Raw genomic sequence first — 26,940 nt, forward strand, 5'->3', positions numbered from 1 at the left:
CGGCCAACGCTCCATGCGTTCGAGGCTCACAGGTAAGAAATAGACAAATGATCCTTGTGGCCATGTGGGCTGGATCAGATCGTGAGGCAGTGATTTGTTTTTTTGCTTTCTGCTAGGGGCTACGCCGTTGGTTGTACCGTAAACATATTTTGTAGAGTTGCCATTGTTTGTACATATATATGCTTTCTCCTTACAGCAAATTATTTCCTATTATCTAAATTTAAGTGACTCTGAATCAATTAAGAATTTAAGATATATTCGAAGAGAATACCTCATAATTTTCTTGCAACTTATCCTACCCCCTACGTCCGACAAAGGATGTAATAAACATTAATTAAGCTTGTGTTCTTCACCATTTTTTTTATTTAGCTTCAGTTTAGCTTTTTGTTAAATTCTCTTTCTTTTATGATTGGTCTCTACATATGAAGTAGATACCTATGTGCGTTGTTTGTATACTTCCTTTTATAGTGACTAAGTGTTGTGTCTTCTACACTTACCGCCTACTCATAAAAGATTTTTAGACATGGTTAATATAGTGAAATCGTTTACCAGTGTGAAGTCGGGAACACGCGCCAAAGTTCGGCTCTAATATAATCGTTTTCTACTATGTTTGTAATTTTGTGTAAGTTCAACCTATCGGTTTTCTTTTGTAAAATCTTTCAAACGTATTATCATCTTCCCACATAAGTTCGACATGAAGGCGCGCCCCTACTACCTTTGTGGATGATGATATTGGTGTTCCTTCGTTCAACAACTGTTAGTTCCTATAATATATTTTCATCCTGATTTTCTGGTTGTATAGAAATGTTTATATTTCTGTTCGTAATTTACCGTGTAACTACATTTTGAAAAACATCCCTAACAAGATTCATTGTCACTTTACCAACTACACAGGAATCTCATGGGGTCGTGCGCCAAGGCGCACATCTAAATCTAGTGTAGGTTAGTTGCTACGTGGTCTGAGGATGGAGACGTCCCAAATAGCCCCGTTGGGTCGCCTTCAAACTGTTTACGTGGACGCCTCACCGCGCGCCGCATGCGTGGCCGGTGAACTCATCGGCAGGTTGCTTGAACGCATGTCTAAGCAAGTAAGCACCAGGAAGACTTGGTTTGCTTCTGCCTTGCACTAGATTTTACCACACAATTTCCTTGTCCTTTTGACAATCTATCTCCATCTTGGTCTCGTCTCATGATTGCACTTCACAGCACGTTAGTTACTTGTTAACCCCTTTTGGTCGCTGAGTCGATCTTTGCTTATGTCTAATACAAGGCGAGGTGTCTAATTCCGTCAGGCATATTTTCCCTATGAACTTGGATAAGCCTTCATCTACTCGATGTGAACCTGGCGTCCAAGATTCCTCTTGTGATGCAGCAAAATCAGCAGTGACAACCAGCGCCTGCCGCAATGCCGCTTGTACAAAAAAGGGCGGCGAGAGCGACCATCCTGCACGCCGCACGCGACGCCCATACATTTGCCGCAAGCTTAGACACGACACTGCCACTACCTGAAATTCATTTCAGATCAGAAGCATAATCGCAATTAATTCAGGATAACAGACATTCGGTGAGGTAGTGGATCGTGGCGCCATCGAAGTCTCCTGCTTTCCTGGACGGTGAAGTCCAGCCTTTTAGACTAGTCGCGATCATGATAGTGTCGTATAGAGTATGCGTATTGTGATCTACTGCTATTCTTATCTCCATAAATCGTGGTATCGTATCATATAGTATCATAGTCTTCATATATTAATTGTTGGGTAGAATCGCAATGCGAATTTGTGTACAGGATTTACTTGACATTATAGTTTCTAGTAGTATGTGCTATGATACGGTATCTACCTATGATACTAGTACACTCTCTCTCATCCTTAATTGCACTGCCACATCAGCATTTTGCATGCATGGAATGCATGATACTACCTATGATACTCCCATTGTGGGTAGTCTTAAGTAGCGCACGACCTCGTTCCGTGTTGCACTCGTCAGGTGCGGTGTGCAGGGAGATAGTGTGCGAGGAGTTCAGGTCAGTACTGCGCGCCGGGGAGAGATGGACGGCGAGGAAATGGGCGAGGACGTGCTCAGCGAGATCCTCGTCAGGCTGCCGCACAAGTCGCTGGCGCGGTTCCAGTGCGTGTCCACCACCTGGCGCGCCCTCATCGCCGCCGACTACCTCCGCCGCAGGCTCCCGCTCATCACCTCCGGCGTGCTCTTCCACGACGCGCCACGGGATGGCACCGGCGTACGGCAGGCGTACACGTACGCATGCGCCTCGACCTTGTCATCCTCCGGCGAAAGGGGCGACGTGGCAGGGGCCGACGACATGGGCTTCTTCCCGCGCCACGGCACGTCCAGCATCATCGACGGCTGCAACGGCCTAGTCCTCTACTACTCATCATCGCCGCAGCAGACGTTCCACGTGGTCAGCCCGACGACGCGGCGGTGGGCGACGCTCCCGACACCCAGGAAGAAGACGCTGCTCTCTGTCATCTCCTTCGACCCATGCGCGTCCCCGCACTACAAGGTAGTCTGCTTCACCGGATGGCTCCCCCGCGGCGCGTCCGTGGAGGTGTTCGACTCGGAGTGCGGCGATTGGCGCGAGCACGAGGAGCTCGACTTCGGGCTCGACACCGACGCCATGTCGGCCACCATGCACTGCTTCGGCGGGGCCGTCCACGTGCTGGCCTACTCCGGCCACGTCGTCCGCATCGACCTCGCCACCATGGCGTGCGCGGTCACCGCGCTCCCGGCACCCGTTAGCTACCGGGCGCGCGCGGGACACTGCCGGGGCCGCCTCCGGTTCGCGTCCAGCGAGGGCAGGCTCCTCAGGTTCTGGGAGCTCGTGGATGCGGGCAAGTCCGAGTGGGCGCTGAAGCACGAGCTGGGGATTAATGACCTCGTCCCTGGCGGCTCGTCCCAGACTACCACTGCTCCGACCTTCCTGTTCATGGCGTTCCACCCGGACAGGGAGGTGGTGTACCTGTGGACGCCCGGGAAGCTCGTCGCATTCAACATGGAGCAGAGGCGCGTGGAGGAGGAGCGGGTGTTCGGGTCGGCCAAGGAAGGCGCGCAGCTCATACAGATCTGGCTCTTTCCCTTCTCCCGCCATCTCGCCAGCTGCTTGGCCTGATTGGCCCGGCCACCACACTGGTCACGGGGCGAAAGACCGATAATCCAAAATGTGCGTGATTTTGCGTCCGTGATATAGTCTGCGTGAATGTTGGTGGCGTGCAACAAAAAGGGATAGCAAAGTAGTACAAATATGGAAGGTGTTATCATTTTCTGTAATTGGTGAATGACTAATTCCGTGCAAGGGAAGCTAATCTGTTCTTATTTTTAACGGATTCGCTATGTCCCAACTTCTTTAAGTCTTGATCATCTAAACTAATGCAACTGCAGTTTTAAAAAGTGCGACTGAATCAGTTGCACGATTGAACTTTTCGATAAACTGCACTTACATTTTTTTCGGACTGAGACTAAAAAAATCTTAGTTCACTGAAACATAAACAAACCCTATTTTTAATGGGTTGCTAAGCTGTTTGCCTATTTGACTTGGTTCAGTCTCTGATTAATTTTCAATGGCCTGTTATTGTTTGCCTATTTGACTTGTTTCAATTTCTTACTCGTATTAAAAAAAAGTAACGGTGATCTATTTTTAGGATAATAAACGTTATCTATCATACCACAGTGGGTCCATCTGAATATATTACTCCAAAAATACTACAACACTTCGAGAAATTCAATGGTCAAGGTACATCATTTCAATAAATAAAATTAGAAAAGGAAAAAAAAAAAGACATGCACCCACGACAAATCACTGGTAACAAGAAAACTAGCCAAGCTCGCAGCAAAACGGTACGCTCCCCTCGCGTCGCCCCCTCCTGGCGACTGAGGGGCGAAACCCTAGGTCCCCCCTCTTCCCTCCGTGCTTCCCCTCCTCGTCGCCCTAGAGGCACCGTCGGGCTAAGCCCAAGAGGTCGGTGAAGGGGGTGGCTGGGATCTAGGCTCTTGGCTCCCACGCGGGGCCTAGGTGGAGGAATGCCGAGTCGGGCTCGCCATGGCCGATGCGACTGCTCAGTTGTTCCCCTGCTTCGATGGCTTGGCCTCGGGCTCGGCTTTAGGTAAGGGCGGCCTCGGTGGGAGCTCGGGATCTCAGGGCGGCGGCCCTAGTCTGGTGGTGGGGCAACACCGGCTTGGCGGCCAACGGTGCCTGCGGGTGCTGGCTGGCCTTTGCGGCCATGTGGATGGCACGGAGCCGGTGTATGCTAGCCTTGGCCCGGGCCCCCTTGGTGGTCGCCGACATCAGTTCGGGAGCCGCCAACCCCTCCTTTCCTCTGATTCTCCCGATCTTACTGTTTTTGAATCGGCTTAGATGTTGGTGGGACTCTACGATCGGGAGAAATCCCAGACCGGTGGTGTTGGTCATGACGGCGACGACGTCCATGCACGTCACCTTCCGTGTTGGGGGCGTCGTTGAGGTATTGTCCTACCCCCTCCTCCTAAGACCACAAGTGAAAACCTAATATAGAAATTGGGTCACAGCATCGCCCCCTTGCTGAAGGCGCGGCCTTGGGGTGCTTCAGGTGGGTGTGGGCTTTTGATGTGCATCTAGAGGTGTTTCGGTGTCTTTTCTAGCTTTCCCAGCAGCTTCGTCTCAGACGTATTCGATCTCCAATCTGCTGAGGTGCTCCTCAATGTGTTTGGCATAGCGTTGCTTGCGGGGAATGGTCTACTTCGGTCCTCATCATTACTTGGCATCCAGGCTCAGGAGATTGTTTCCATCGGTCAATGGTTCGGTGCCCTTTGAGCGAGGGCGGCGAGGCAGGAGCCTTCTTCGGTGATGGACTGGATGTGGCTGATGCGCAATTACCTGGTGTTTCTCCCTTGTCAAGCCACACGTGTCGGCTTCCTCTTGAGTTCTTCGGCACCGAGTTGTAGGTAGATGAAGAAGACCATAATGTTGCAAGTTGCTTCAAGTGTTTCTATTGTTTGCTTGTTATTTCGATGTGCTGTTTTTTTTAGAATCATTTCGCCATGTTGTAAGTTGTCGGCATCCAAGTAATCTTTCGTTGGGGCTTTATAATTTAAAGCTGGCTTAGGCCTTGTGTTTGAATAAGAACACTAGCCAATCGGGGGACCTAAAGCGAAGCATGGAGGGGAGCAAGAAAACTACCGGGTGCACGCACTAGTACAGTTCGGGCTTATTAAGGACCCTGTGGCACATGGAAAGATCTTTCCGTGTGATGTGGGGCCGAACACTGACGCCACAAAACACGGATCGTGTGCTCGGTCTCCAGGTAGACCCATACGACGGCATAAAGCACACAAAAGACTTTTCCGGGCCGTTAGGAAAACTTCACAAACGGTTCCTTTATAAATAAGGGTAAGCTTATAGAACCTTCATCGCACACGACTATGACTAGATTTATCGTGTGTGAACATTTTACGACGAGTTCTTAATCTTGCTTATCTCTTCTCCTCTGCGGCACTCAAATAGTACAATATGTAAAAGTTGTGTGTCTAACTTTCGGTCGATGCTGGCCTGTACGCCTTCCTCCGACGTGCCACGCATCAGCGCTGAGTCGGCTTCCTCGGTCAGGCTATAGACCCCCCTTCCACGTTGCCACAATGTTTGGCACACCCTACCATTACGGTACACACGTAGTTCACTTCATCATGGTTCACACCAAGAATACCGCTCACCTCTCGTGCGCCGCGCAGTAACCTACAGGCGCATGATAACCCCCAAGTGCAGGGGATCACCGCAGTACAATTCATCAAGTATTTGAGTGTTGAACCACGAGGAGGTGTGATGATGCTCAATACAAGTTGTTGGGAAACCCCAAGAGAAAGGTATGATGAGCACATCAGTAAGTATCCCTCAGTAAGAAACCAATATTTAATCGACCAGTAGGAGAAAGGCGTAACTTCTGAAGGTGTTGCTGGCTGGCTATTTGCAGGGCGCACTACCATCGTCAGCAACAACGTGGAACCTGCACACAACACAATCGCAATACTTTGCCCCAACTCACAGTGAGGTTGTCGATCTGAATGGTTTTGCTGAATCAAAGAGTTAACCGTATGGTGTGGAAAGAGATGCTTGTAGTGAATGAAAAGAAAACGGTGCTTGCAGAAAATAAACATAACAAGATCATTGTATCAGTGTAAAGGAAATGACCGGGGTCCACAGTTCACTAGTGGTGTCTCACCATAAAGATAAATAGCATGTTGGGTGAACAAATTACAGCTGGGCAATTGACAGAATAAAGTTCATACATATCAAGACGACTTCTATGGGATTCGTTTGGGCATTACAACATAATACATAGATCGTAATCCAACTGTGTCTATGACTAATAATCCACCTTCCGGTTAGCGTCCGCACCCCTTTCAGTATTAAGTTGCAAGCAACAGATAATCGCATTAAGCAATGTGTGTAAAGTAAACAATAGAATTTCCCTTGGATAAAACATTATTGTTTTCTTCCTACTAGCAACAACACATCTACAATCTTAGAAGTTATTGTCACTCTCCCAGATTACTAGAGGCATGAAACCACTATCAAGTGTAAATACTCCCTCTTGGAGTCATAAGCATCTACTTGGCCAGAGCATCTACTAGCAACGGAGAGCATGCAAGATCATAAATAACATATGACATCAATCTCAACCATAGTATTCAATATTCATCGGATCACAGCAAACACAACATGTAGCATTACATAAAGATGATCTTGATCATGATAGGCAGCTCACAAGATCTAAACATGAGGCATAAATTGGAGAAGACAGCCATCTAGCTACTGCTTTGGACCCATAGTCCAGGGATGAACTACTCACGCATCACTTCGGAGGCAGGCATGGCGATGTAGAAGCCTCCGGTGATGATCTCCCCCTCCGGCAGGGTGCCGGGAAGAGTTTCAGAACCCTCCTGAGATGGGTTCTACAATGGCGGCCGCAACGGAACTTTTCGTGGATGGAGTCTCGGGTATTCAGTGTTTTCTCGAGATCGTGAAAAAATAGGCGGAGGAGATAGGTCGGTGGGGTGCCGGGGTGGCCCACACCACCCCTAGGCGCGGCCAGGCCTGGGCCGCTCCTAGGCATGGTCTGGCCGCCCTGCTGCACCTCTTCGACCCCCCTTCGGACTTCCTCTTTGTTACGGTAAAATATTTACTTCGGCTTTATTTCGTCCAATTCCGAGAATATTTCCTTACAGATTTTTTGAGACCAAAAATAGCAGAAAACATGGAACTGGCACTGTGGCATCTTGTCAATAGGTTAGTCCCGGAAAATGTATAAAAGTGTAACGAAGTACAATTAAAACATAGTAGAATTGGTGTAAAACAAGCATGGAGTATCAAAAGTTATAGATACGTTTGTGATGTATCAATCATCCCTAAGCTTAAATCCTGCTCGTCCTCGAGTAGGTAAGTGACATGCAACTATCACAATCTTGATCAAGCTTTTGTAAAGCATTGTAAGCTGGGATCAAAATACTATAAACATAGGCATGATAGATATAATGCTAACAACAGCATTTAGCAACTATGTTATAACATGGGTAGTAACTCAAACAAAAGATCATGAATAATTATGCAATGAAAGAAATTATTTGTTTATGTGCATAGAGAGAACATAGAAAAGTGATATTCAGCTTGTCCTTTATGGAATAGCAAAACATAAATACTAGGACACCTTTAAAGTTCAGAGGGTGACTAGATACAATTAATTTAAGAACAAGCAATAACATAATCATGAATCAATCAATAAGTCTTGGAACTATGCACATTATTCTCAGAATGACAATTATGATCTCTTAATTGGTGCGTAAAGCAAGAAGATGAAGACTCAACATAAAAGTAAAAAAAGGTCCTTCGAGAAAGGATGTAAGGATTAACAATTTTTAGAAACCTTTAAAAAAGGTATGGTACTTATTAGCTTTGAGATATCATTGCCCCTATCTTAGGCATATTGAATGGTTAAATTTAATGTGAGTGCAAAAATGAGTCATATGCTTGACAAATCATAAGTTTAAAATCTCATGCCCCTTGAATACGAGTACCTACACCTCATGTTGCTCAACTTAGGTCCCAAATAAGTTCTTGTCATTGTAAGTATACATCTATCATAAATAACTCAGCGGGGATACCTCTTGCCCCATAATATGGAAGTACTCTTTTAAATAAGTGCAATCCCACACCAAAATGACAAGACAAACATACAATAAGCATCTCAGCAATTCTTTTATTTACTATGGGTATAGCTTTTTATTGAAGATGCTTCATAGAATACTAACTATGGAATGATGTAAACTTCCACCATGAATGATGCATGGCTTAGGTTAGCGGCCCAACGTTTCTCTAACACATATACAAACTCCATGTACTTATAAGTTTCCATTCTATTTTGCATCGATAGGCATCCATAAGCAAAAGATCATGATATCAACTAAATAGTAAGTGTAATGTTGAAAGTGTACCCCATGAAAGCATGGTTGTGCCAAGTCCAAACTTACAACTTGTAAGCATATAATCAACATAAGAAAGTCACAATGGTTCAAGTTTATTAAGTGCAAGAAACTAAATGTGCCATCAAGTTCGTGAGAGCTTTACTGACTATTTTTCTCATAATAAATTTGAAAGATAGATAAAAACATGATGAATATACTTGGAATAGAAATAATGCTAATAGGTAGATATGGTGGACACAATTGGTAAAGTTTTGTTATTAATGGTTGGATGCACAAGTAGAGCTTCATACTCGGTACAGGCGAAGGTAGCAAAAAACTGGAAGCGACAAACTAAGAGCAATAATGGCCATAATCATGCATAGCGACAAAATAATATTAATCAAAGCATAAAATGATATCACAAGTAAAAAACTATATGATCATGGAGGCTTTAGTTGACTGGTTTCTAGTCATAACATGGTGTAAGCATGTGCCAAATCAACCCAATAAAGCATCAAAGGAGAATATCACAATATTATGCTTCTATGATAGAAACAACACATGATTATTTCAATGGGACATTAAGCACTCTCAGATATTTGAGACAAGTCATGATGTAACAATAAATACTAAGCATATCATAAAAATAACATCCAACACGACATGCCAAAGTCTACGTCACAGTCTAGACAAGCTTCGTTTTGCATCACTATTAGCATGAAACATTTTACTCATCTCCAACACCAATCAATTTATTTGAAACAACTCTCAAAGATAAAAAAAATATGGACCAGATATCTAATCACACATGAATAAATCAAACTAACAAGCTCTGAACAAAAATAATAAAAGTAGAAAACGAAAGCTAAATGAAGTACTAGAAAAACTAGAACACTCGCAGAACAGTAAAAGTGAAAACTAGAGTGTTCTATGCAATTAAAATGGAGTGTGTCATACTACAAAAAAAATATGCTAGGATCCAACATTATTGTACAGCAAAAAAACGCTCCAAGAATAACACATAGCATATGAAGCAATAAAAATATAGCGCACTTTAACATGACATGTTTCTTTGTTGAGAAAGAAGGGGATGCCTTGGGCATCCCAAGTTTTGACGCTTATACCTCTTGGATATTTCTTGGGGTGGTAAGGGCATCCCCAAGCTTGAGATTTTTTCCATTCTTCATTTCATCACATCATTCTTCTGTCCCTACACTTGAAAAATTCCTTCGTACAAAACTTCACACAATTCTTTATTAGCAACGTTAGTGCAATCAAAATAAAAAATCCACTTGGATCCAGTTCTAACATATATCAAACATCTATCAAAACATTGGCTACTGTAGCAACTCTTTCAAGCTCTTTCTCTCAAAAGAACCTAAAAAGAAAGAGAATAAGAGGCAAATGCAAATAGTGGCAGAAATCTGTTAAAACATAACATCGGGTAAATATCGATTTTTTAGAAAATTCTCTATTGCTCAGATCAACAAGTGCAGAACTAATGAAAGTTAAATAATAACTCGGACATATGCTCACAAATTGTCAGCTCAAAATTACGTACTGGCTATGAGTATAAATTTTTACGGTAACATCACAGAATTTGTTTCTGAACAGCAACTTCCCCAAATCTTATTTTCTTCCTATTAGAGGCTACTCTTGGCACAAAAACAAAATAAAAATGATAAGAAGAGGTAGTTACAGAGGCAACAACTTTCAAGACTCAACAAAAGAAAAATTACATAAAATAAACATGGGTTGTCTTCCATAAGCGCTTTTCTCTAACACCTTTCAGCTAGGCGTAGAAAGTATTTGCATCAAGTATTATCAAGCAAAGAAGCATCAACATCATAAATTTCAGGAGCCTTTTCAATAAGGAATTGTATTTTATGCATATAAGGTTTAGAAAACCCTCTCTCAACACTTTTGATTTCACTATTTTCATCAAATGAGTTTTCAGAAACAATCTAGTCAAAATTCTTTTTGAGAGCTTCATGCATTCTTATGAGTTTGAAGGGTATTGGTATTTTGATTTCCTCATTATTTTCCAATTTTATCGTGTCTATCTTTTTAAGTGTGCTAGTAACATCTACACTTGAGCCTACCATCTTAAACCGATCAAAGACTTTCCTAGCTTCTATAACAATATCTTTAAATTCCTTAAGCAAAGTTTCTAGAATAAAATATCTCTTCTCATTATTCTAAACTTCATGGAGTTTAAGAAACATTTGCTGCATTATGGGGTTAAGGTTAACGAACCTAGCCTCCAACATTTGAACTAAATAAGCTGCAGCAGTTTCATAATCAGGAGCAAGTTCTACTAGAGATTTATCCTCAATTTCTTTATGCTTACTAACCTAATTAAATAATTCTTCAATGTTATTTCTCCCAATTATAGAACCACTACCTATTGATATTTCTTACAGAACGTACTTAGGGATAAACATAATGAGCTAAAAGGTAAAGCATTAAAATAACAATATGTAGCATTACATAAAGATGATCTTGATCATGATAGGCAGCTCACATGATTTAAATATGAGGCACAAATTGGAGAAAACAATCATCTAGCTACTGTTATGGAATCATAGTCCAGGGATGAACTACTCACGCATCACTTCGGAGACGGGCATGACGATGTAGAAGCCTCCGGTGATGATCTCTCTCTCCAGCAGGGTGCCGGGAAGAGCTTCAGAACCCTCCCGAGATGGGTTCTGCAATGGCGGCTAGGACGTAACTTTTCGTGGATGGAGTCTCGGGTATTCAGGGTTTTCCCGAGATCGTGAATAAATAGGCGGAGGAGATAGATCGGTGGGGTGCCGGGATGGCCCACACCACCCCTAGGCGCGGCCAGGACCTAGGCATGGTCTGGCCGCCCTACTGCACCTCTTCGACCCCCCTTCTCCCTTCATCTTTGTTACGGTAAAATATTGAATTCGGCTTTTGTTTCGTCCAATTCCGAGAATAATTCATGTATAACTTTTCTGAGACCAAAAACAGCAGAAAACAAGAAACTGGCACTGTGACATCTTGTCAATAGGTTAGTGCCGAAAAATGTATAAAAGTGTAACGAAGTGCATGTAAAACAAAGTAGAATTGGGGTAAAACAAGCATGGAGCATCAAAAATTATAGATACGTTTGCGACGTATCAAGGTTTAGGTAAATTATCTATTCTCTAAAGCTCTGATGTCTTCGCACGCTTCTATTCCTGTAAACAGTGTTGGGCCTCCAAGAGCAGAGGTTTGTAGAATAGCAGCAAGTTTCCCTTAAGTGAATCACCCAAGGTTTATTGAACTCAGGGAGGTAGAGGTCAAAGATATCCCTCTCAAGCAACCCTGCAATTACGATACAAGAAGTCTCTTGTGTCCCCAACACACCTAATACACTTGTCAGATGTATAGGTGCACTAGTTCGGCGAAGAGATAGTGAAATACAAGTAATATGGATGATTGTAAGTAGTAATTGCAATCTAAAATAAAGATGGCAGCAAGCAAACATGTAACAGAACTTGTTGGAAACGGTGTTTCAATGCTTAGAAATAAGGTCTAGGGATCATACTTTCACTAGTGGACACTCTCAACATTGATCACATAACTGAATAGATAAATGCTACTTTCTCTACACTCTCTTGTTGGATAACAAACATCATTCATTGTGTAGGGCTACAAGAGCTCCCTCAAGCCGGAGTAAACAAGCTCCACAACATCCAGAGTTCATATTTAAGTAACCTGTAGAGTGCATGATAGACCATTGCAATTATATCGAGTACTAACATAGCATGCAAACTGTCACTGTCAGGCTATGAAAGGGGGAATAGATCGCATCAATACTATCATAGTAATAGTTAACTTCATAATCTACAAGAGATTACAATCATAACCTACGCCAAGTACTACATGATGCACACACTGTCAACATTACATCATGGAGGAGGAATAGAGTACTTTAATAACATCACTAGAGTAGCACATAGATTAATAGTGATACAAAGCTCATCATATGAATCTCAATCATGTAAGGCAGCTCATGAGATCATTGTATTGAAGTACTGTTGGAGATATGCCCAAGAGGCAATAATAAATTGGTTATTATATATCTTTGTGTTTATGATAAATGTTTATATACCATGCTATAATTGTATTAACCGAAACATTGATACATGTGTGTTATGTAAACAACAAGGAGTCCCTAGTAAGCCTCTTGTATAACTAGCTTGTTGATTAATAGATGATTATAGTTTCGTGGTCATGAACATTGGATGTTATTAATAACAAGGTTATGTCATTATGTGAATGATGTAATGGACACACCCAATTAAGTGTAGCATAAGATCACGTCATTAAGTTCATTTGCTATAAGCTTTCGATACATAGTTACCAAGTCCTTTCGACCATGAGATCATGTAAATCACTTATGCCGGAAGGGTACTTTGATTACATCAAACGCCACTGCGTAAATGGGTGGTTATAAAGGTGGGATTAGGTATCCGAAAAGTATGAGCTTGAGGCATATGGATCAACAGTGGGATTTGTCCATCCCGATGACGGATAGATATACTCTGGGCCCTCTCGGTGGAATGTCGTCTAAATGGCTTGCAAGCATATGAATAGTTCATAAGAGACCACATACCACGGTACGAGTAAAGAGTACTTGTCAGGAGACGAGGTAGAACAAGGTATCGAAATACCGATGATCAAACCTCGGACAAGTAATATATCGCGAGACAAAGGGAATCGGTATCGTATGTAAATGGTTCAATAGATCACTAAGTCATCGTTGAATATGTGGGAGCCATTATGGATCTCCAGATCCCGCTATTGGTTATTGGTCGGAGAGAAGTCTCGATCATGTCTGCACATTCTCGAACCGTAGGGTGACACACTTAAGGTTGCGATGTTGCTAGGGGTAGTTTCGGGATTAAAGAAATAGTTTTGGAGAGTAACGGAATTATTCCGGGAAGACGATTAATGATTTATTAATTACTTGAATTAGTAAATATTAATATTAATTTATTTAATAGATATAAATGTGGGGCTAAAAGTAGTCTATGAGAAGTTTTGCTAATGGGCCAATATGTAGCTCATGCAGACAAACTATCAAATAAAAGAGGCAAAAGAAAAGGCAAGGTACGGCCAGCTGGGCCGGCCTGCCGGCCACGCTCACGCAAAGGCCAAGGGCCAATGCATGGCCTCACGCGAGCAAGCGGCCAAGGCCAGCAAGTCATGTGCTGGCCGTGTACGCACGGGCCAAGCAGCAGTTCAGCTGCTGTACGGTCGGCCGGCCGTGTGTTTGGATCGCACGCCAATCTGCCATAGTCGGTTGTGGACGTGGATATAAAAGCTGAGGCCGGGACACGACGCAGAAATAGAAATCAGATTTTTGTTCCGCGGTCGTTTGCTCCGTTTGCTCCACCTTTTGCCTAGTTTGTTCCACCCAACGCGAATAGGCGAAGCCCTGTCCGCGCAAACTCTACACCACCACCACGCCGTCGTGCTGCTGGACTAGATCTCATCTACCACATCTCCCCGCTTGCTGGAACAAGGAGGAGGTGTATTCATCGAGCTGTACGTGTGACCGAGTACGGAGGTGCTGCCCGATCGTGGCACCGTGATCAAGATCTTCTACGCGCTTTTGCAAGCGGCAAGTGATCGTCTACCGCAGCAATAAGAGCCTACTCTTATAGGCTTTGGAAATCTTCAAGGGTTAGTCTCGTTCATCCCCTCGTCTTCTAGATTGCATCTTGGCTTGGATTGCGTTCTCGCGGTAGGAAATTTTTTGTTTTCTATGCAACGAATCCCTAAAGTGGTATCAGAGCCGTGTCTATGCATAGATGGTTGCACGAGTAGAACACAATGATTTTGTGGGCGTTGATGGTCTTGTTGTCTTTAGTTTGAGTACTTTGCATCTTTGTGGCATAGTGGGATGAAGCGGTGATACGCGTACAGCACGCGACCGTTGGGAACCCCAAGAGGAAGGTGTGATGCGTACAGCGGCAAGTTTTCCCTCAGTACGAAACCAAGGTTTAATCGAACCAGTAGGAGCCAAGAAGCACGTTGAAGGTTGATGGCGGCGAGATGTAGTGCGGCGCAACACCGGGGATTCCGGCGCCAACGTGGAACCTGCACAACACAAATCAAGTACTTTGCCCCAACGAAACAGCGAGGTTGTCAATCTCACCGGCTTGCTGTAACAAAGGATTAGATGTATAGTGTGGAAGATGATTGTTTGCGTAAAACAAGAGAACACGATGGCAAGAGATTGTATTTCAGTATAGAGAATTGGACCGGGGTCCATAGTTCACTAGAGGTGTCTCTCCCATAAGATAAATAGCATGTTGGGTGAACAAATTACAGTTGGGCAATTGACAAATAAAGAGGGCATGACCATGCACATACATATTATGATGAGTATAGTGAGATTTAATTGGGCATTACGACAAAGTACATAGACCGCTATCCAGCATGCATCTATGCCTAAAAAGTCCACCTTCAAAGTTATCATCCGAACCCCTTCAGTATTAAGTTGCTAACAACGGACAATTGCATTAAGTATTGCGCGTAATGTAATCGGTAGCTACATCCTCGAACATAGCACCAATGTTTTATCCCTAGTGGCAACAAGACATCCATAATCTTAGAGATTTCTCACTTCCCAGCATTCACGGAGACATGAACCCACTATCGAGCATAAATACTCCCTCTTGGAGTTAATAGCAAAAACTTGGCCAGAGCCTCTACTAATAACGGAGAGCATGCAAGATCATAAACAACACATAGATATAAATTGATAATCAACATAACATGGTATTCTCTATTCATCGGATCCCAACAAACACAACATATAGAATTACAGATAGATGATCTTGATCATGTTCGGCAGCTCACAAGACCCGACAATTAAGCACAATGAGGAGAAGACAACCATCTAGCTACTGCTATGGACCCATAGTCCAGGGGTAGACTACTCACACATCACTCCGGAGGCGACCATGGCGGCGTAGAGTCCTCCGGGAGATGATTCCCCTCTCCGGCAGGGTGCCGGAGGCGATCTCCTGAATCCCCCGAGATGGGATTGGCGGCGGCGGCGTCTCTGGAAGGTTTTCCGTATCGTGGCTCTCGGTACTGGGGGTTTCGCGACGAAGGCTTTAAGTAGGCGGAAGGGTAGGTCAGGGGGCGACGCGAGGGGCCCAGGAGACAGGGCGGCGCGGCCAAGGGTGGGGCCGCGCCGCCTGCCCTCATGGCCACCTCGTGGCCCCACTCTGTTGACTCTTCGGTCTTCTGGAAGCTTCGTGGCAAAATAGGACCCTGGGCGTTGATTTCGTCCAATTCCGAGAATATTTCCTTACTAGGATTTCTGAAACCAAAAACAGCAGAACAAAGAATCGGCACTTCGGCATCTTGTTAATAGGTTAGTTCCAGAAAATGCACGAATATGACATAAAGTGTGCATAAAACATGTAGATATCATCAATAATGTGGCATGGAACATAAGAAATTATCGATACGTCGGAGACGTATTAGCATCCCCAAGCTTAGTTCCTGCTCGTCCCGAGCAGGTAAACGATAAACAAAGATAATTTCTGGAGTGACATGCCATCATAACCTTGATCATACTATTTGTAAGGCATATGTAGTGAATGCAGCGATCAAAACAATGTATATGACATGAGTAAACAAATGAATCATATAGCAAAGACTTTTCATGAATAGTACTTCAAGACAAGCATCAATAAGTCTTGCATAAGAGTTAACTCATAAAGCAATAATTCAAAGTAAAGGCATTGAAACAACACAAAGGAAGATTAAGTTTCAGCGGTTGCTTTCAACTTGTAACATGTGTATCTCATGGATATTGTCAACATAGAGTAATATAATAAGTGCAATATGCAAGTATGTAGGAATCAATGCACAGTTCACACAAGTGTTTGCTTCTTGGGATGGAGAGAGATAGGTGAACAGACTCAACAATAAAAGTAAAAGAATGGTCCTTCAAAAAGGAAAGCATCGATTGCTATATTTGTGCTAGAGCTTTGATTTTGAAAACAAGAAACAATTTTGTCAACGGTAGTAATAAAGCATATGTATCATGTAAATTATATCTTACAAGTTGCAAGCCTCATGCATAGTATACTAATAGTGCCTGCACCTTGTCCTAATTAGCTTGGACTACCGGGATTATCGCAATGCACATGTTTTAACCAAGTATCACAAAGGGGTACCTCTATGCCGCCTGTACAAAGGTCTAAGGAGAAAGCTCGCATTGGATTTCTCGCTATTGATTATTCTCAACTTAGACATCCATACCGGGACAACATAGACAACAGATAATGGACTCCTCTTTTATGCATAAGCATGTAGCAACAATTAATTTTCTCATATGAGATTGAGGATATATGTCCAAAACTGAAACTTCCACCATGGATCATGGCTTTAGTTAGCGGCCCAATGTTCTTCTCTAACAATATGCACGCTCTAACCATAAGGTGGTAGATCTCCCTTACTTCAGACAAGACGAACATGCATAGCAACTCACATGATATTCAACAAAGAGTAGTTGATGGCGTCCCCAGGAACATGGTTATCGCACAACGAGCAACTTAATAAGAGATAAAGTGCATAAGTACATATTCAACAACACGATAGTTTTTAGGCTATTTGTCCCATGAGCTATATATTGTAAAGGTGGAGGAATATAAATTTAAAGGTAGCACTCAAGCAATTTACTTTGGAATGGCGGAGAAATACCATGTAGTAGGTAGGTATGATGGACACAAATGGCATAGTGGTTGGCTCAAGTATTTTGGATGCATGAGAAGTATTCCCTCTCGATACAAGGTTTAAGCTAGCAAGGCTATTTGAAACAAACACAAGGATGAAGCGGTGCAGCAAAACTCACATAAAAGACATATTGTAAACATTATAAGACTCTACACCGTCTTCCTTGTTGTTCAAACTCAATACTAGAAATTATCTAGACTTTAGAGAGACCAAATATGCAAACCAAATCTTAGCATGCTCTATGTATTTCTTCATTAATAGGTGCAAAGTACATGGTGCAAGAGCTTAAACATGAGCACAAAAATTGCCAAGTATCACATTATCCAAGACATTTTAGCAAATTACTACATGTATCATTTTCCAATTCCAACCATATAACAATTTAACGAAGAATAAACTTCGCCATGAATATTATGAGTAGAGCCTAAGGACATACTTGTCCATATGCTACAGCGGAGCGTGTCTCTCTCCCACACAAAGAATGCTAGGATCCATTTTATTCAAACAAAACAAACACAAAAACAAACCGACGCTCCAAGCAAAGCACATAAGATGTGATGGAATAAAAATATAGTTTCAGGGGAGGAACCTGATAATGTTGTCGATGAAGAAGAGGATGCCTTGGGCATCCCCAAGCTTAGACGCTTGAGTCTTCTTGATATATGCAGGGGTGAACCACCGGGGCATCCCCAAGCTTAGAGCTTTCACTCTTCTTGATCATGTTGTATCATCTCCCTTTCTTGATCCTTGAAAACTTCCTCCACACCAAACTTAGAACAACTCATTGGAGGGTTAGTGCACAATCAAAATATACATGTTCAGAGGTGACATAATCATTCTTAACACTTCTGGACATTGCACAAAGCTACTGAAAGTCAATGGAATCGAAATATCCATCGAACATATCAAAACAGACAATGCGAAATAAAAGGCAGAATCTGTCAAAACAGAACAGTTCGTATTGACGAATTTTATTGAGGCACCAGACTTGCTCAAATGAAAATGCTCAAATTGAATGAAAGTTGCGTACATATCTGAGGATTACTCACGTAAATTGGCATAATTTTATGAGTTACCTACAGTGAATTTTGCCCAGATTCGTGACAGCAAAGAAATCTGTTTCTGCGCAGTAATCCAAATCTAGTATGAACCTTACTATCAACGACTTTACTTGGCACAACAAAACACTAAACTAAGATAAGGAGAGGTTGCTACAGTAGTAAACAACTTCCAAGACACAAAATAAAAATAAAGTACTGTAGTAAAAACATGGGTTGTCTCCCATAAGCGCTTTTCTTTAACGCCTTTCAGCTAGGCGCAGAAAGTGTGTATCAAGTATTATCAAGAGATGGTGTATCAACCTTACCTTGGGCTTTACCCTTACCTTTCTTGTTCTTTTTCTTCCTCTTTGATTTAGGAAATATATGATTTTCCCCCGGTGTAGAGGTGAATTCCAGGGTGCCTTCTCCCACATCTATGACTGCTCCCAATAGTTTCAGCAGGGATCTTCCGAGTGTGATTTTTCCTGTCCCTACACATTCAATAACAAGATAATCAATGGATATTGTTCTCCCAAGAATGGTTGTATGCACACCTGCGGCTATTCCCTTAGGAATTATAACAGAGTTATCAATGAGAGTTATTTCTTCTCCTCCTTCATCAACTCCCCAAAGTTTCAAAGATTTATAAATGCTCTCAGGTATAAGGCAAAATTCGGACATAATATCACAATTGGCATGAAGAGTTTGATCACCGATAACAATTTTAACAGTAGGATCCCATAATGAAAGTTCAGAGTTCACTAAAACTTGTTCAAGACGATTACGAACATAGCGATAGTTGTCATCCAAGCGAGATGTACTTATCTCGAGATTGTTTAATCTATTATAAATGCTAATAAGGGCTGAATCAAAGTTATTAGCTGAATCATGTGATGCAACCAACTTCTTTATGGCATTAAAAGCTTGATCCCCATTGCAATGAAGGAAATCTCCTCCCACTAAAGCATCCAAAGCATATCTATAGCGAATCATAAGACCAAAATAAAAATTACTAAGGAGCAAACTTAGAGTCATTTGAGGTTCAGTTTTACGATAAGAAGTAAAAATTCTAGACCAAGCATCCTTAAAACTCTCCTCATCCCCTTGTTTAAAAGTGAAGAATAATTCTTCAGGCGAAGAAGTAACAGGTTCAGAGCTAGACATGGTAACAAAAGTAACTAATTTTTTTGTATTTTTAATATAGAGTGCAAGACAGTAAATAAAGCAAACTAGATAAAGTAAATGCAAGTAACTAATTTTTTTTGTGTTTTTGATATAGCAAACAAGATAGTAAATAAAGTAAAACAAGCAACTAATTTTTTTGTATTTTGATTTAGTGCAGCAAACAAAGTAGTAAATAAAATAAAGCAAGACAAAAACAAAGTAAAGAGATTGCGATGTGGAGACTCCCCTTGCAGCGTGTCTTGATCTCCCCGGCAACGGCGCCAGAAAACAGTCTTGATACGCGTACAGCACGCGACCGTTGGGAACCCCAAGAGGAAGGTGTGATGCGTACAGCGGCAAGTTTTCCCTCAGTACAAAACCAAGGTTTAATCGAACCAGTAGGAGCCAAGAAGCACGTTGAAGGTTGATGGCGGCGAGATGTAGTGCGGCGCAACACCAGGGATTCCGGCGCCAACGTGGAACCTGCACAACACAAACCAAGTACTTTGCCCCAACGAAACAGCGAGGTTGTCAATCTCACCGGCTTGCTGTAACAAAGGATTAGATGTATAGTGTGGAAGATGATTGTTTGCGTAAAACAAGAGAACAAAGATTGCAAGAGATTGTATTTCAGTATAGAGAATTGGACCGGGGTCCACAGTTCACTAGAGGTGTCTCTCCCATAAGATAAATAGCATGTTGGGTGAACAAATTACAGTTGGGCAATTGACAAATAAAGAGGGCATGACCATGCACATACATATTATGATGAGTATAGTGAGATTTAATTGGGCATTACGACAAAGTACATAGACCGCTATCCAGCATGCATCTATGCCTAAAAAGTCCACCTTCAGGTTATCATCCGAACCCCTTCCAGTATTAAGTTGCTAACAACAGACAATTGCATTAAGTATTGCGCGTAATGTAATCAGTAGCTACATCCTCGAACATAGCACCAATGTTTTATCCCTAGTGGCAACAGCACATCCATAATCTTAGAGATTTCTGTCACTTCCCCAGATTCACGGAGACATGAACCCACTATCGAGCATAAATACTCCCTCTTGGAGTTAATAGCAAAAACTTGGCCAGAGCCTCTACTAATAACGGAGAGCATGCAAGATCATAAACAACACATAGATATAAATTGATAATCAACATAACATGGTAATCTCTATTCATCGGATCCCAACAAACACAACATATAGAATTACAGATAGATGATCTTGATCATGTTCGGCAGCTCACAAGACCCGATAATTAAGCACAATGAGGAGAAGACAACCATCTAGCTACTGCTATGGACCCATAGTCCAGAGGTAGACTACTCACACATCACTCCGGAGGCGACCATGGCGGCGTAGAGTCCTCCGGGAGATGATTCCCCTCTCCGGTAGGGTGCCGGAGGCGATCTCCTGAATCCCCCGAGATGGGATTGGCGGCGGCGGCGTCTCTGGAAGGTTTTCCGTATCGTGGCTCTCGGTACTGGGGGTTTCGCGACAAAGGCTTTAAGTAGGCGGAAGGGTAGGTCAGGGGGCGACGCGAGGGGCCCAGGAGACAGGGCGGCGCGGCCAAGGGTGGGGCCGCGCCGCCTGCCCTCCTGGCCACCTCGTGGCCCCACTCCGTTGACTCTTCGGTCTTCTAGAAGCTTCGTGGCAAAATAGGACCCTGGGCGTTGATTTCGTCCAATTCCAAGAATATTTCCTTACTAGGATTTCTGAAACCAAAAACAGCAGAAAACAAAGAATCGGCACTTCGGCATCTTGTTAATAGGTTAGTTCCAGAAAATGCACGAATATGACATAAAGTGTGCATAAAACATGTAGATATCATCAATAATGTGGCATGGAACATAAGAAATTATCGATACGTCGGAGACGTATCAAGCGGCTCGGACTAACTTTACATGACCGCGTTCATGAGACTTGTTCCTCATTCGACATGCAACTTGTATTGCATAAGAGGCTTTGCGGGTGTCTGTTTCTCCTACTATAGTGAAGATTCAATTTACTCTTCTATTGACAACATTAGTATCACCGTTGTGGTTCATGTTCGTAGGTAGATTAGATCTCTCTCGAAAACCCTAAACCACGTAAAATATGCAAACCAAATTAGAGACGTCTAACTTGTTTTTGCAGGGTTTGGTGATGTGATATGGCCATAATGTGATGATGAATATGTATGAGATGATCATTATTGTATTGTGGCAACCGGCAGGAGCCTTATGGTTGTATTTAAATTTCAGTTTGAGTAGTATTTCAAAGTAGTTGTAATAGTTGCTACATGAGGTGAACAACCATGAAGACGGCGCCATGGACCTTGACGCTACGCCGACGATGATGGAGATCATGCCCGTTGATGATGGAGATCATGTCCGTGCTTTGGAGATGAAGATCGAAAGCGCAAAGACAAAAGGGCCATATCATATCACATATGAATTGCATGTGATGTTAATTCTTTATGCATCTTATTTTGCTTAGAACGCGGTGGTAGCATTATAAGATGATCCCTCACATTAATATCAAGATAATAAAGTGTTCTCCCCTCGTATGCACCGTTGCCAAAGATCGTCGTTTCAAAGCATCTCGTGATGATCGGATGTGATAGATTCAACGTTCATATACAACGGGTGTAAGCCATGTTGCACACGCGGAATACTTGGGTTTGCTTGACGAGCCTAGCATGTACAGATATGGCCTCGGGACAACGGAAACCGAAAGGTTGAACACGAGTCATATGGATGATATGATCAACATGTTGATGTTCACCATTGAAGCTACATCATCTCACGTGATGATCGGTTTTGGTGTAGTGGATTTGGATCGTGTACCACTTAACAACTATGAGGGATGTTGTATTAAGTGGGAGTTCATTAGTAATTAGATTAAAACATGAACTAATTATCATAAACATAGTCTGTGTAGTATTTTGAATTAATTTTTGTAGTATTGGCATCCGCTTTCTACCATGCGCTAGTCTTGTTATTGAGATAGAAATACTATTAAAATCTGACAAGAAACTTTACGGATTGGTACCGTATTGTTAAAGAATCAAGAATTGATTAAGTTCTATTGCAAACTTTTAGTAAACCTCACATTGTTGATTCAAAGAACTATGGTTTCAATTAGTACCTAAAGTTATCTTGTCTCCGTGAAACTTGAAAGTTCAAATATGTTTGAAAAGTAAGGAGCTGAAAATTTAGTTTTCAAAAATAATCAAGGTATGAGATATATGTGATATCTAAGACCTTATTGCAAGATGATAGAATATAATTTGGTGAGACTACATAAACTCATAAGTTTTATGGGAATGTACGAAGGTTGAAGACGCAAGGCGTCCCAATCCTCCAACTATTGGGGCACTAACGATATTCGCATCTCCATGAAGTGATCGTCCTTAGTATGCATCGTTGCTAAGACTCGTCGTTTCGAAGCATCACGTGATAATCGGGTGTTATAGATTCTACGTGTGCATACAACGGGTGCAAGCCAGATTTGCATATGCGAATACTAAGGTTAAAACTTTACGAGCCTAGCATGTACAGACATGGTCTCAGAAAGTCATCATGATACAATGGATAAAATTATGAGTAAAATTGTTCATCATATTACAAGGTTACTAATAGTGAAATCCGGAACACTTGACATATGATGATCAACTTCAAAGTAAGAACCTCAAGGTTATTGGTATTTGACCAACAAACCAAGAAGTTATTGAAGTTGATGTGTTTTTCTGAATAATGAGGAAAGCTAAAAGAGAAACTACAAAAGATTATTGGCAGAAAGAAAGAAAAGACTAGAATGTCTAGCTCAGGTGTATATAAATGATATACATGTTATGGTTGTATTCCTAGTTAGATCTCACAATGAAATTCTTGGGTATTTGTACCATATTGGTTGGTATGAAGTGTCATACAAAACAAATAAAAGAATACAATGGCCTAAGTGACTGACAAGGAATATGATAGGAATGCACGTCTGGAACAAAAATAAAGTGTTATTATGTTCGTCGTTGGCATTATATCTAGCCCTTAGAATTTATAATAAAGAACTTAATAATTGTTATTTTGCTCTGGTCATATAAAAACAATGAGTTGTTCAAATTATGACATTACTCCATATACGATGGATAAGTTATTATAAATCTTAATGGTGAAACACACACACATAATACTGACGCTAAAATGCCATAAGGCAAATGATTTGAATTCCACTTATTTGTGGAACCGCCATTTAGGTCATATTAGAAAGGAACGCATGAAGGAACTCCATGCAAATGGATTTTTGGAGTCATTTGATTTGTTGAATCGTTTGGCGCTTGCAAAATCTTTTCTAAAAAGTAATGACTGAAATACCGTTCATAGGCCAAGAGTTGAACGGGCAACTAACTTAGTGAAAACATACATAATGATATATGTGGTTCACTGGGCATAGTTGTGTACGTGCGGGAGATTCTTCTACTTCATGAAAACTTTCAACAATGAATTGAGTATATATGTGGATATATTCAATAAGGAAGAAGTTTGAAACATTTGAATGGATTCAAATAAATTTCAGCATGAAGTGGAAATCATCGTAATAGAAAAGTCAAATATCTATGATTGGATCATGGTGAAAATATTTGAATTACGAGTTTTAGCAAACATCTAAGAGAGTCATGAAATTGTTCTACTACTCACATTTCTTGGAGTATCATAATGATGATATAGTATCCGAGAGATGTATCCAAACCTTGTTGGATTAATGATGAGATAAAATATTATGACGCCATTATATTTTTGTGGATTATGCTTTAGTGACTACCGCTTTTACACTGAATAGAGCATCATCATGATCCGTAGAAATGACACCATACGAGTTATGGCATGTGTATGAACCCTAATAGTCTTTTCTTAAATTTTGGTATGCATAGCATAAGTAAATAAGTTTACAACCAAAATCGGATGAATGTCTTTGTTGGTTATCCCAAAGAATTGATAGGGAATTCTTTCCACTATGAAGTAAAAGACAAAAGTGTTTGTTAATGTTACTTGCTTATTTCCAAGAAATAATTTTCTAGCGAAGTATTTGAGTGGGAGGACAATAGAACTTGATAAGGTTTATGAACCTGAGCATAATGATCAGAGTAGCGCAGCATCGGAAAATTGGTTCCGGAAGCGACCACGACGATCATGGCTCCCATGACTACAAAGTGTTTTAGCCATGGAGATCGAAGTACATATTGAACCTTGTAGGTATGGTTTACTTTGTGATCAAATAAATGATTTGTGGACAAAGGATTGATTTTGAACAATGATAAACCAACTACAAACAAAGAAGTTATGATGGGCTCTGACTCCGTTAAAATGGCTATACGCCATGAAATCCAAGATAGATGAATACTTTTTGAAAGTAAATGGATCTATAAAATTGATGGACTTGGATGAAATATCCTTGAAGAAGCTCAACTTGTCGAAAAGTTGTTTACGACAAAGTTCAAAGAGTTGACTACGATAAGATTAGATCTTCCGTAGCAATGCTTATAGTCTATGTGGATTATTCTAGTAATCACTACATATTTCTTTTATGAGATATGCTAGTAGGATGGCAAAATACACTACTTAACAGAAGTGTGTATTAAAGGTGTATACAAGATACAACCAATTGTTTTGCTAGTCCATAGAATACTAGATAGGTATACGAACTTCAATTGGATGAAGTGAGTATCACGGAGTTGGAATCTTCACCAGATGAAATAGTCAAAGAGTTTTTGATTTCATCAGAAACGATGAAGAGGCTTGCATTTGCAAGAAATTAAGTGGGAGTGCTGAGACATATTTATAATACTTTATGTAGATGACATATAGTTGGTTATAAATGATGTAATTATATACTTGATTAAAAAGGTTTCATTGAGAAATTAACTTCAATGAAAAGATATGGACTGAAACAAATTTAGTGTCAAGATCTATGAAGATAGATTGAAACACATAATAAGTTTAAGTCAAAGTACATAGAATGGATATTGAAGTAGTTCAATATAGAAATATTAAGAAAATGTTCTTGTCATGTGAAGTTTTTACAAGACTTGAGTGTATCTGACACTCAATGAGTAAAAACACATGAGTGATTATAGATCACAAATAATATGTACACAATCAGATATCACGTACTCTTAAAAATGTTATGAGCATGTACCAGAATGATTCATGTGATGATCATTGAAAAACAGTAAGAATATTCTTGAGTACTTAAGAAGAACCAAGGATATATATATAGTTTTGTATGGAGAAATGGCAAACAAATCGCTGTAAGGTGTTGCACCAATATTTGTTTTTGTCACATATGAAAATAAAATTTCAATCTCAAATTAGACTAAGTGTTGTTTAAAAGGTAGCACAATGAGCTAGAAGTTGTTTATGCTAGATTTAGAAGAGTTCTAAATATTATGACGGATTCTACAAAAGAAGGCAGAGTATGTCATTGTTTTGACAATGACAAAGGATGTTAAAGTCAAGAGGTTCTTTGAGAACTTGGTGTAGTTCGAAGCAGTCAGAACTTTGAAGCTATATTGTGTGTGACAATATTAGTGACATATTTCAGACCGCGGAATTAAGGTTCCACCAGAAGATCAAACATATTTAATGCCGACTCATTTGGAAATGAGTGATGCGTTGAGATGCAAATGAATTACAAAATACATACGTTTCTGAGCATGTCAGATCCATTGACTAAAACCTCTCCCGTGAGCAAAACATGATAAAGCACCAGAAGGTCAAGGTGTTATATCTTTACAAATGTAAACTAGATTATTGACTCTAGTGCAAGTGGGAGACTGTTGCAGATATGCCCAAGAGGCAATAATAAATTGGTTATTATATATCTTTGTGTTTATGATAAATGTTTATATACCATGCTATAATTGTATTAATCGAAACATTGATACATGTGTGTTATGTAAACAACAAGGAGTCCCTAGTAAGCCTCTTGTATAACTAGCTTGTTGATTCATAGATGATCATAGTTTCGTGGTCATGAACATTGGATGTTATTAATAACAAGGTTATGTCATTATGTGAATGATGTAATGGACACACCCAATTAAGCGTAGCATAAGATCACGTCATTAAGTTCATTTGCTATAAGCTTTCGATACATAGTTACCAAGTCCTTTCGACCATGAGATCGTGTAAATCACTTATGCCGGAAGGGTACTTTGATTACATCAAACGCCACTGCGTAAATGGGTGGTTATAAAGGTGGGATTAGGTATCCGGAAAGTATGAGCTTGAGGCATATGGATCAACAGTGGGATTTGTCCATCCCGATGATGGATAGATATACTCTGGGCCCTCTCGGTGGAATATCGTCTAAATGGCTTGCAAGCATATGAATAGTTCATAAGAGACCACATACCACGTTACGAGTAAAGAGTACTTGTCAGGAGACGAGGTAGAACAAGGTATCGAGATACCGATGATTAAACCTCGGACAAGTAATATATCGCGAGACAAAGGGAATCGGTATCGTATGTAAAT

The 26,940-nt window shown here is 41.3% G+C and overlaps 1 protein-coding gene across 1 annotated transcript; it reads left to right on the top strand.

Moving 5' to 3' along the window:
- Positions 1-1,949: 1,949 nt before the first annotated feature.
- LOC127345226 (F-box protein At5g07610-like) lies at positions 1,950-3,338 on the top strand. Its single transcript, XM_051371671.1, has one exon. It carries the CDS (start codon positions 2,045-2,047, stop codon positions 3,122-3,124), a length of 1,080 nt encoding a protein of 359 aa, XP_051227631.1. The 5' UTR covers positions 1,950-2,044; the 3' UTR covers positions 3,125-3,338.
- The last annotated feature ends 23,602 nt before the right edge of the window (positions 3,339-26,940 follow it).

Source organism: Lolium perenne, chromosome 3 (assembly GCF_019359855.2).
Source record: "Lolium perenne isolate Kyuss_39 chromosome 3, Kyuss_2.0, whole genome shotgun sequence".
Taxonomy (NCBI): domain Eukaryota; kingdom Viridiplantae; phylum Streptophyta; class Magnoliopsida; order Poales; family Poaceae; genus Lolium; species Lolium perenne.

Coding starts and splice junctions, on each gene's coding strand:
- LOC127345226 (XM_051371671.1), top strand. CDS start 2,045: ATGGACGGCGAGGAAATGGGCGAGGACGTGCTCAGCGAGATCCTCGTC.